The sequence below is a fragment of the Eptesicus fuscus genome, chromosome 1, assembly GCF_027574615.1.
Source record: "Eptesicus fuscus isolate TK198812 chromosome 1, DD_ASM_mEF_20220401, whole genome shotgun sequence".
Lineage (NCBI taxonomy): Eukaryota > Metazoa > Chordata > Mammalia > Chiroptera > Vespertilionidae > Eptesicus > Eptesicus fuscus.
Genome location: NC_072473.1, coordinates 19,655,804 through 19,668,475, shown reverse-complemented (window position 1 = coordinate 19,668,475; position 12,672 = coordinate 19,655,804). Strand labels below are relative to the sequence as shown.

The following is a 12,672-nucleotide window of genomic DNA, read 5'->3' as shown; positions in this document are numbered from 1 at the left end:
AACTTCCTCTTGGATATCAAGAAATAATTATTCCTCCTTTTCATATAAAAAGGAGATAACTTGGTAGAAATTAAGTTAGAAAAATATAGTAGCTCTGGGTAGCATCTAGGAGAAAACAATTATATTATTGGTTATACAAAATAGCCTCATTTAAGTTGTCTTAACATTTGGGACCCAATTTTCAGTCTCCAGGAGATTGTTTTTTAATCTCCTTTTACTTGATAGTGGTTTAGTATCATAGCATTTCTAGAAGAGGGAAATATGTGCTTACCAAGGATTAGTTATACTCTCTAAAGAATAAAGATTAAAAGTGCATTCTATTTATTTTCACAACATATGATTTTACATTATATTTTTAAATCGCTTTGTCTCAATACCTGTTCCTTGGAAAAGCTACATCAGTATATATTGAGAAAAAAATAATAAAATGTCAATGTCTATTATAAAGAGAACCCAAGTACAGTCAGTTATATTTTTTCACTATTTCATTAAACAGATAGGGAGGTAAAGTGATTAGCTCTTAATTTTAATTTTATATAAAGAGACATATTACACACAGCAGAACTAAAATCCAAACTAGAGTAAATTATACACATGCATACCATAGGTATATAATGAAAGACTGAATGTATGTTTATTATTCAAGTGTAACATATTGCCAGTATCATTTATTTACTGGGTCTAATATTTATCCAAGGCATTACCAAAGAGTACCTTATTTATTTAACTATAATGTATTTCAATTAGGATAATTACTATTCACCAAATAAATTTCATGAAACCAATTTTAGTTTAAAAGTCAAAATATACCATAATTCAAGATTTCAAAGAAAATATTATTATTATTAGATGAAGGAGACTACTACAAAGTACTTTTCATATGCCGAGAAACTATCTTATGTGAGTCAACACACAAATAAAATTATCTTTGACATATTTGATATCCTCTTTATACTTTTAATATGTTTCATAAATACGATTGTGCAAAAAAAAAAATCACCAAGAAGAATCTTTCTCAATAAGAGGAGAATAATGTCTTTAACTTCCTAATATTGTTTTCTATCCCTTTTTCCCTTGGAAGCACTCTTAGAGAAGTACACTATAAAGTAAAAAATATGAACATAATATTTCACATGATGTAAAAATGACAAAAATGATGCACATTTGGATATTATTCTGTATTTTTCCAACTGATTCCATACGTATTACCATACTTCATTTGATCCTTGCAAAAATCCTTTGAGGTAAATAAGGCAAATTTTGTCATCACCATTTTATATATGAGAAAACTGATATTCTGAAGATTGTAGTGATTCAAACAAGGTCATGAGACTAGTGAGTTGTAGATTTATTGATTATAGACAGTGCTGTGATTCTTGTTCTCATGACCTTCTACCTTAGCAGTCAAATATAGAATGACTCCACGCATTGCATCTCACATAATTATTCAGCTATTATACCTAAAATTATGTTATTTTCAAGTTCATGAGAAAAAATATGTTAGATTTATAGAGTGATAAATAAATAAAATATTTTTTTTCTAATTTGGAGCAAGACAGGAAGACAAAGATGGATTTCATATATTCCATTGCAACACTCTAGAAAATTTTCTGAAAATGATACCATTACAAAATATAAGCATAATTTTCTGATATTGTAAACACATTATTTTAAGTACTTTCAAAAGCTAACATTACTATAATTCTGAAAACATATTTTCTTTAACCTCTCAAGTGAATTGAAATGCAAGATGATTTAAAAGCAAGGAGGAGTAAATTTCACCTGTAAGAATCCATTTAGCATTTGGTTAAGTTGTTCTTTCATTGCATAGATTTAGAAAAGTCAATATGCGGCACAAAAACAAAAATTCAAATGGTAGTTTCATTACTTGAAAATGAAATATTGAAGACTGTGCTTACCTGTAACAGATAATTCAGTGGTTCTTCTCACGACAAAGCCTCCATATTTTAATTCACATGTATAGTTTCCAATGTCATCTTCTCTGACTTCTCTTATAAGCAGAGTATCTCTTTTGAATACAATACTTGGCCTCCATGCTTTTGTCCTACATTCCTGCATAAAAAATAACATTTCTGTAGTGCATATAGTATTTTATATACTTTTATAAATACTATATATATTACTTATCCTATATAATAAAACCCTAATATGCAAATCGACCAAACGTCTGAACAATGGGTCGCTATGATGCGCACTCACCACCAGGGTGCAGACACTCAATGCAGGATCTGCCCCCTGGTGGTCAGTGCACTCCCACAGGGGGAGTGCAGCTCAGCCAGAAGCCAGGCTCACGGTTGGCATACGCTGTGGTGGTGGGAGCCTCTCCCACCTCCATGGCAGCACTAAGGACACCTCAGGGGATAACCTACTGGTGGACATCCCCCGAGGGATCCTGAACTGTGAGAGGACACAGGCCAGGGTGAGGGACCCACCCCCAGTACATAATTGTTGTGCATCGGGCCTCTAGTATAGTATAAGTAAATACTATCTATATATATAAAAAGCCAGTGACCAGAATGCTCTAATGACCAGAACAACCGGTCACTATGACATCCACTGCAGCCAGAGAACCGGCCCAATCTGAGGGTGGAGCCAGCCAGCCAACCTCATGCAGCTCCTCCCCCTGACAAGCCATGCCCCCGATGGGCCCCCACCACCCCATAGGCCCACAGCCCCTCCCCCTGGCCAGCCCCACCCCTGATCACTCCACCCACCCCAATAGTGGGTGGGGCTGGCTGGCCAACCTCCCACAGCCCCTCCCCATACTGTGATCCCAGACTGTGAGAGGACACAGGCCAGGGTGAGGGGTTCCCCCAGATCGACTCCCCCACCCCAATCAGGAGCAGAGCTCGCCGGCCAACTGCCTGTGGCCCCTGCCTTCAGCTGGTCCCACCCCAATGGGCCCCCACCACCCCAATCGGCCTGCAGCCTCTACCTCTGGCTGGCCCTGCCCCTGATTGTCCCCCTACCTCAATAGGGAACAGGGCTGGCTGGCCAAACTCCTGCAGCCCCTCCCCCAGGCCGGCCCCACCCCTGATGGGCCCCCACCACCCTGATTGGCCTGTGGCCCCTCCCCCCAGCCAGCTCCACCCCTGATGACCCCTACACCAATCAAGGGTGGGGCTGGATGACCAACCTCCCGGGGCCCCTCCCCTGTCTACTGACCCCAGATCGGCCCCCCACCCCACTTGAGGGAGGGGCATGCTGAGCAATTGCCCATGGCCCCACCCCCAGCCAGCCTGGCCCTGATCGGCCCTGATTGGGGCGGGCCTGCCAGCTAACCTCCCACCATCTCCTCCTCTCAACAGGCTCAGCCACAATACGCCCTTATTGGGGCTGGGCCATCTGTACACCACCTGTGCATGAATTCGTGCACTGGGCCTCTAGTATATTACTATATACTACTTACATAGTATTCATATATGCTATATTATAGAGTATGCTATATTTTAATTATGTAGTATTTATATTTATATATTGTTACTTATATAGTATTTATATTTATATAGCAACTAAAGATAAAGTATTTAAAATAACTAAGTGAAAGGTTTCTCAAATTATATTTTAAGAGGGTTAAATAGTTTGGAATTAATTCTAAAGATTTTCATACCTTTTCCACATCTCTGGAAAATCAGGTACCTTAATGTTTTTAAAAAGGTATTTTTAGTAAGAGTGGCTTTATTAATTTCTAATATTAGTGTCTCTAAATCATGTATTAATTTTTTATATATAAAAAGGGACATTTGTTAAGATTACTTCTGACATCATTTTTATTTTATATTCTAGTTAATCCTCACCCGAGAATATTTTTCCATTGACTTTTAGAAAGAGTGGAAGAAAGAGGGAAAGACAGAGAAATATCAATGTGAGAGAAACACATTGATTGGTTGCCTCCTGAACACGCCAGGGCCCGCCTGGGGAGGAGCCTGCAACTGAGGTATATGCCCTTGACCGGAATTGAACCCTGCACCCTTCAGTCCACAGGCCAACACTCTATCCACTGATTCAAACCAGCTAGGACCTGACATCAAACCTGCTAAGGCCTGACTGACATCATCTAATATTCTACATTTGATGATTGAGAAATAACCACCGTGATAATGGTAACATAAAATACAAAGTAATAAATTTAGTGAGAAGTAATTCTATAGATGAAAATGCTTCTATTTCAATATGTTAAATACTAGAAGCCCAGCATGCGAAATCATGCGGCCCCGCCCACCCGCATGGCCTTGCTGTGCTCACAGCCCTACCAGCGCCCACACACTCAGCCTCCTGGTGACCAGTCTTTGGTCATTCCGCCATGACAGCATTATGACCATGGGGTTTTTATGATAGAGATTTTAATGTTTATTTTAGAGATAGTTGAATCTCTTCACAGCATGTACATTCAATAATCTATGAAAGAAATAGACAATATTTATATTAAATGTTTTTATAGTTCAATAAATATCTGTCTTCATTGTTGATAGGTCTACCAAATTACGGTCTCTGAATTAAGCTTTGGATTGTAATGATGTTGGCTCAGGAGATTTCTGTTTATGCCAAAACAGAAGTCTATTTCCTCTAGCCAGATTGCAAATCAATGGAATGAGGATAAAATAGATTTAAACCATTTGACACTATTCAGAGGTAATGTTATTTCTAAAAAAATGTATTGCCAAATCAAATTTCTGCAAACTGATTATGTGGCTCAATGCCTTTATATAATTGGGAGCCAATTACCCAGTTATTTCAGTCCAAAATATACCTTTTATATCCTCATATTAGTTGTGCAAACTTGAAAATTACATACATTGTGCCTTGAATGTATGTAACATATATCCCCTTGGCTATGGGAACATAATTTGATTTTTTACAAGACTTTTTAAGTTCTACATATACTGGATCTCCACCCATCTCTCCACTAGTCTTTATAGCTTAACGTCAAAATGAATGGTGTGATAGTGGAAACATGACTAAAGAACCAATGTCAGACCAGCCATTAAAAAAAATGAGTGTTTGAGTATGTGTGCATGCACATAGTTTCTAAGATTTTGGCAAATTTTGAGATACTGATGGCAAAAAGTGAGAAGAGGGGCATGCCTCTTTAACTTAGTAGCAAAACAGAAAATAAATTGAGTATCTAGAAGCTGAATGTACACATATAAGTGCTAATAAAAGTATTTGTTCTTGGAGACCTTGGGTCAAACTCCCCAGATATCTCTCCCCTCAAAGCAATCATCAGGATTTGCTCAGAATATGCCTGTGGAAAGGCAAACCCCAGAGAATCAGGATGAGAAATATCCATAGAACTTAAAAAAGGGAAAAAAATAAAACTCATCTGCACAGGAACAGAAATCAGTGGGGCTAATATTCGAGGGCTGTTTAACATCGTCTAAGATAGAAATTCAAGGGAAAGGTAAAAAATATTTCCGCAGTTCCTTTGCCATTCTGATCCTCCATTGTTTATTATCAAGAATTAAAATTAAGCCCAAGCTGGTTTGGCTCAGTGGATAGAGAATCAGCCTGTGGACTGAAGGGTCCAGGGTTCGATTCCAGTCAAGGGCACATGCCCGGGTTGTGGGCTTGATCCCCAGTAGGGGGCGTGCAGGAGGCAGCCAGTCAATGATTCTCTTTCATCATTGATGTGTCTATCTCCCTCTCCCTCTCCCTTCTTCTCTGAAATAAATAAAAATATATTTTTAAAAGAATTAAAATTAAGTCTTACTCAGAGAGGGGCATTGCTAATTTTGGCAAAATTCTTCAAAAATCGTTTAATATTTGTTTATTGTTTCATTTCTAACAAGTTTTGAATTCCTGATTAGTCCATCATGGGATCTCATGTTCTGTACATTTGCATTAGTGGATCTAGTTACTAAGAGGTCCAGCTTCCTAAACTGCTAATCCAGTGAGTTGGATAAAGCAAATTTTACACACAGAATCTTTAAACCATGGATAAAATATTCCAGACAAATGTCCATAGCATCTCTATTATATAGTCTTGAATATATTCAATAACAAATATATTTTATGATATAGGAATGAACTGAAGAGTATGTTCAAATCTTGAAATTCAGTGATAGGAAGGGCAGGGATGATTTATTCTATATAAGCCTGAAGTTTCTTTTTCTTTTTGAAAAAACTTAATCTAACGTTATTTTTAAAATGTTATAAATTTTCATCAGATGTTATTTAAAATACGTATGCTTGTATATGAAAAGGATTAGAATATGCACCAAAATACTTCCATTAAATAGAAATTTTCAATAAAACTAGTGTTACCATTTTATCACAGAAGCAAATCAACCTTTCTCTCCTTATTTGGGGACATTTTGGACTGCTTACATGAAGAGTTTGAAAATGAATTTTAGTTTTAGTTCCTGAAATTATCAATGCAGGTTATAACAAACTTGAAAGCACTGTAGCTATAAACTAGATATAAATATAAACACAACAGCTTCTTATAATGGGCTACCAATACAAATATTAACTAGCATTTATCAAAGTCACTGGTTTGAAAACTTACAATGGATAGCACAACTTGCTATATCATTTTAGGAAGGCAAAGTTGAACTGTAATACGCCCATTAAATTTTTTAATCCAACTTTTTCAAGAGTAAAATACACATTATTTATGTATAAGCAAAACAGTTCTTCACAGTTCATACCTTATACCATAGGATTTCAGGTTCTCTGGTTGGTAGTAAAAAATCTTCTATGTCACGGCATGAAATTTCCTTGCTTTTGCTAAGTTCAGCTTTATCAAAGTACTTCATCTTGGAATTATAGCAGAGTCCAGTGTCATTTTCGCCCACAGTAAGTGAGATGGATACTTTCATACAATAGGTGGAGTTCCTGTAAGGAAGCAGAATAGATATGGTATCCTGAGCCTGGTGTGAAAAGCAGGCAAACCTCCGGAAAGCAGGCAAACCCCCGAGAATCAGGATGAGAAATACTCAGGCAACTTCAAAAAGGGAAAAAATAAAATTCATCTGCATTGGAACAGAAATCAGTGGGGCTAATATTTGAGGGGTGTTTAACATTGTCTAAGATAGAAATTCAAGGGAAAAGTAGAAAAATATTTCCCCAGTTCCTTTGCTGTTCTGATTCTCCATTGCTTATTATCAAGAATTAATACTAAGTGTTACTCAGAAAGGGGCATTGCAAATTTTGGCAAAATTCTTTAACAATACAATTGTTCAAGATTTGTTTCTTGTTTCTTTTCTAACAAGTTTCAAATTCCTGATTAGTCCATCAAGGGGGCTCAGTCACATGCTGCCAAGGAAGTATATCTACAGGGGGAAGGGTGGAGGGAGAGAGAGAGAGAGAGAGAGAGAGAGTGAGAGAGAGAGAGAGACTCCATTGATTAATTGATGTTATGGCAATGGCATTGTGGCTTATTCCACAGGGCTTTCTCTTGTCACCTAACTAAACAATGCTTGGAGCCATTTGTATAGTTTTCATTTGCTGGAATTTTTTTGGTATTATATACAGGATTGGTTTAAAAAAATGTTCATCAGAGATTTTTGTATCTAGAAAAAGAAAAGATATAAAGGAAAATTTAGGTCAGTAAAATGTGAAGCCTAAGCTTATGCTAAAATTGGCAAACTCAACAGAGGAGAAAAATATTGACCTACTAAACATAATGGAAGAACAGGAAAAGGGCTGCTCAATCCTTATAGTACTGGCTGTCTTGATAAGAAGATAGGTTATTGTCTAGCCATTGTGTCTCAGTGGTTGAGTGTCGACCCCTGAACCAGGTCATGCACATGCCAGGGTAGCAGGCTTGACCCGGTAGGGGGAGTATAGGAGGCAGCTGATTGATGATTCTGTCTCATCAGTGATATTTCTATCTTTCTCTCCCTTCCTCTTTCTAAAACCAATACAGAACACATATTAAATAAAAGACAATAGGTTATCAATGAGTCTGGGCAGAAAACAGTATCGGATAAAAGCATTGCAAAGTCACTATCTTTCCAGATCCATATCCATTTTGGTTTGAACCTGTAGTCCAAGTCATCAGACAGGAGAAACATTCCACTGTATTATATAAGGACAATCCCATCCTGATACAGATTCCACAGAATCATTTCAAAAATCAGTGTCTTATTTTACTCCCTGTTGACTCCCCAAAATAGGTTTCTAACTTAGAATACATGACAAGAGAAATCATGTTTGGAGATCTCATTGAAAGAATTGGGACCAAAGGCAGTTTTCTAATAAACTGCACCATTTCTGTTTGCTACTTATGTCTCTGGACATTCAATGAACACTGATAATGTGGCAGGCATGGTGGCAGGCAGTGTGAATAAAGCATTAAAACACCAGATTCAAGGTTTTGTAGAGAACTGCTCATTTGCTAAGTGCCCAATGACTTATTTGCATATTCAACCATCAAATTCCTGCATTTGCACCCTGCCTGGCATGGCTTAGTGACTGAGCATCAACCTATGAACCAGGAGGTCACCGTTCAATTCCCGGTCCAGGCATATGCCCGGGTTGTGGGCTTGATCCCCAGTGTGAGGTGTGCAGGAGGCAGCCCATCAATGATTCTCCCTCATCACTAATGTTTCTATCTTTCCCTTTCCCTTCTTCTCTGAAATCAATAAAAACATATTTTTTAAAAAATCCTGAATTTGCACTTCATTGCTTACTGTCTCCGCAACTTTGGGCAACTTATTCAACCTCTATGAACCTCTCAGCTGTATTGCAGGGACAATACTTTCCTGAGGACTAAATGTGATACTAATTAAAATCTGCTTGTCCTGTCATAGTAGCTCAGAAATGCTGGTTCCTCTCTGCTCTGCTCAGGTACTCATGAACTACTGCCTCAAAGTCCTCCTCCTTATTCAGCTAAATGCTTTGAAGTTTAAGCAGCAACTTGATTTAGATTCTTATTTTTTAATGCTAAAATGACATGATGGAAATGGCCAGGACATAGCTAGTTGTGGCATAATAAAAAAATAAATTTGGTCTTTGTCCAGGTTCCTGGCACAGATCTCCCAAAACTCTTAACATTTCCTGAGTGACAAGAGTGTTATTCATAAGGAGCCCTTTTAATCACATATGAGTTTATGCTAATAGGCTTACTTAAGGTAGAGCCCCTGGATAGCCTCAGCATGTGCCTGGTCACCTAAGGACCAAGTGACCAGAGGGTTGAAACATTTAGCTCCATCCACTGAACTTTATGGAAGACAGCAGGTGCTAGAGATTATACTCTCAAAAAATGTTCCCCAAAATATTTTTATTGATTTCAGAGAGGAAGGAGAGAGAGAGAGAGAGAGAGAGAGAGAGAGAGAGAGAGAGAGAGAGAGAGAGAGAGATATCAATGATGAGAGAAAATCACTGATGGGCTGCCTCCTGCACACCCCACACTGGGAATCAAGCCTGAAACTCGGGCATGTGCCCTGACCGGGAATTGAACAGTTGACCTCCTGGTTCATAGGTTGACGCTCAACCACTGATCCATGCTGGCTGGGCTCTAAAAAATCTTGAACACAATGACTTGCTGAGCTTCAGGGTTCATGAAAACATTGATGTGCTGGGAGGGAGACACACCCAGAGAGGGCCTGGCATGGAAGCTCTGTGCCTTTACCCTCATACCTTATCCTACACATCTCTTTTATATGGCTGTTCATTTGTATCCTGGATAAATCAACAATAGTAAGTAAACCATTTTCCTGAGTTCAGTGAGCTATTTTAGCCAACAAATGAATCCCAAGAAGGGGCAACGGAAATCTCTGTTTTGTAGCTGATCAGTCAGAATCATAGGTAACAACCTAAACTTTCAATTGGCATCTGCTTTTTTTTTTGGGGGGGGGGCAACTGTGTGGAAATAAGCCCACTATCAACCTGCTAATTCCAGGTTGACAGTGTCAGAACTGGATTGAATTGTGGGGACATCCAGTTGGTGTTGCAGAATTGCTTGGTGTGGAATAAACACACACATCTGGGGTCAGAAGTATTGACAATAAAAGAGAAAAAATGTATGTTTTCCTTTACAGTTAATTATTTAGCTTTATATTTGGAAGCAAAGAAATTATCCACAAAATTAAAATTTAGAATTATCAAATATAGATTTTTTAAGCTTTGTTTTTTAAAAATATATTTTATTTATTTTTTACAGAGAGGAAGGGAGAGGGATAGAGAGTTAGAAACATAGATGAGCTGCCTCCTGCACACCCCCCTACTGGGGATGTACCTGCAACCAAGGTACATGCCCTTGACAGGAATCAAAACTAGGACCCTTCAGTCTGCAGGCTGACGCTCTATCCACTGAGCCAAACCGGTCAGGGCGATTTTTTAAGCTTTGTATAAGCTTTCAGGAGAAGTGAAACACACGCAAAGAGCTGAAATTCAATGGGATAAGCACTACAAAAGCCTATGTATTACCACAGTAGTGTCAAAGAAAAAAACAATAAGATTTTTATTGTTGAAAGTATTATAGGTATCCCTCTTTTTTCCCCCATTGGCCCCTTCTAGCCCGCCCCGCCTCTACCTCCTGCCCCGGGCGTTACCTGGCTTTCTTCAAGAATGAGTAAGAATTTATCAATTTTCAGAAAGGCTATTTCAGGGATTAGTTTGCACAAAGGCTTGAAGGCATGAAACAACCTGGCATGTTTGGGGAACTGCAAATCACTTGATGTGGCTGGATTATAAAGCAGTTATAAAGGAACAACTAGAATTGAGACTGTATAGGTGCGAAAGAGCCAGACTAAAAGTCCTGTAAGCCAGTGTAAAGAGTTTGGACTTTGTGTTGGGTAATATGAGATTTGTGTGTTATTGTTTTATTTTCTGGTTGGAGTGAGAAAATTGGATTGGAATGGAAGGAGGACTAAGTGCAGTGAGACAAATTAGAAATCAACTTCATTCATTCAGCAAAAAGATGGCAGCTCCAACAAAGGCAATGCCCTTTGAGTCAGAGAAGAGGAATCATGTTAAAAATATATCTAAGATACAGAATCAGTGTGGCAGTGAAGGAGCAAAGGAAAGAGAGGCATATAAGATGAAGTATTTCTCTCAGCTGAGTATATGAAAGATACAGTCAATCTTTCAGCCTGGAAATGCTGAAAAAGAAACAGCTTTGAGAGAAAAGAAAGAATGTTAAATTTTAACTTGAGCTTCCCAACCGACTGGGAAAAATCCTCTGGGTTTGCCAGCAATACTGTTCATGCATAATTTATTAATTTTAATCCAGTACAGACCATAGCATGCTCTGCCCAGGCTCATTTTAAGATTATTTTTCAGAAAAAAATAATTATCTAAGTTAAGCTATTAACTACCTTGAGACATACTCCAAAGGTGTCTTAAGAAAATATTCAGATTTTGGAATAATAGTGATATTTGTACAACATGTTAGAATTCATAAAGAACAGACTTTTCTAAGACCTAAATCCGTGAATTCTAATTTTGAACCTTCTACGTTAATCTTTTAAATTCATGAGTCTTAGGTTGTTTTTTTTTCTCCTCACACTACTGATTGCTGTTTTTTTTTATGGGTTTTACCACACCTCCTTATATCTAACAACAGGCACTTTTTAATTACCCATGCAGAGTTAACAGCAAGAACTCACAAGCTCAACTGTAGAGGTTCAGATTCCAGCTCAATCACTCATTACTTTTGAAATTAAGGAAAGTTACTTGACTCCGTGTGCTTGTATATGAAGAAAATAAGACTGAAGACACCATAGGTGGTTGTGGGAATCAAACGTGTTAAATGCATAAAGGGCTCAGAACAGTGCCAGTCTTCTGGTGAGCGCACGGTTTGTGTTAGATCTCATTATCAAGACTGTGTCCCCTTTTCCTACTTCCTTTCTATTTCCATTTTGTAGTATGGATACACTGTTTGTTGACAAGGTAGGTTAGATGCACAGTAACACCAGAAGAATGTCTTCAGTTCATTGGTGTTTAATTAGTGTGAAGAATAAGAATCCAGAAAACTCCTTAGAGATTTCATCTGTGATATGTGATTGGGCTGGACAAGAATGAGTAAAGTTGACGGAAACTATGGACTCCTAACCCCAGGCATCCTCCTGCTGTTCTATAAATGCAACTGACCCCTAATTTTTGGACAGTGGCTCCAGACAAACACACTTAGGTATTCTTCCTTCCCTTTGATTCCCCAGCCCGGTGAGGTCTGATTTACAAATGTCTGGTAATGTCTGGAATTCTGAACTCCCCAGGATAGCACTATTTTCAAATTACTTTTGATGTTTTAATACCTATTTGCTGTTTTTGTTCATCAGGAGGTGATGTTATAAACTAAAATAAAGCAGCGGCCAATGAATGCTATAGTCTTATTTACTGAGAAAAGCTAGCAGGAAGCAAGCAACTTGTAGCACATTAATAAACATATGATCCCCCTGAGGAGAATTACACACTCTCGCAGTAAAGACCACCATCCACCATCATCAAATAAGCAGCATGACTGCTATGGTGCTGGGCTCTCTGCAATCAGGGAAATCCCATGGAATAGGATAAATGGGGTAAAGGATAATGCTCCTAGGACTTTTGGTAAAACTCATTAGCCCATATGACTCAGCTTCTATTGTATAGAACACATGATCTGCAATCTAGGCAAACATTTCAATCATTACACTTTCAATGTTTATAAAATGGCTGTAGAGGTAGGACATACATAGATGTGCAGAAAACAGTTCACAATTGTGA

At 38.2% G+C, this 12,672-nt stretch overlaps 1 protein-coding gene across 1 annotated transcript in view; it reads right to left on the bottom strand.

The window, feature by feature from the left end:
* The window catches only part of IL1RAPL1 (interleukin 1 receptor accessory protein like 1), a 743,868-nt gene that overhangs the window by 626,051 nt on the left and 105,145 nt on the right, over positions 1 to 12,672 (bottom strand). The window contains exons 4-5 of the mRNA XM_054715117.1: positions 6,672 to 6,858; positions 1,920 to 2,073 (exon numbers count right to left, since the gene is read on the bottom strand). Coding sequence (XP_054571092.1) covers positions 1,920 to 2,073; positions 6,672 to 6,858 — 341 coding nt within the window. The remainder of the gene's footprint in view (positions 1 to 1,919; positions 2,074 to 6,671; positions 6,859 to 12,672) is intronic.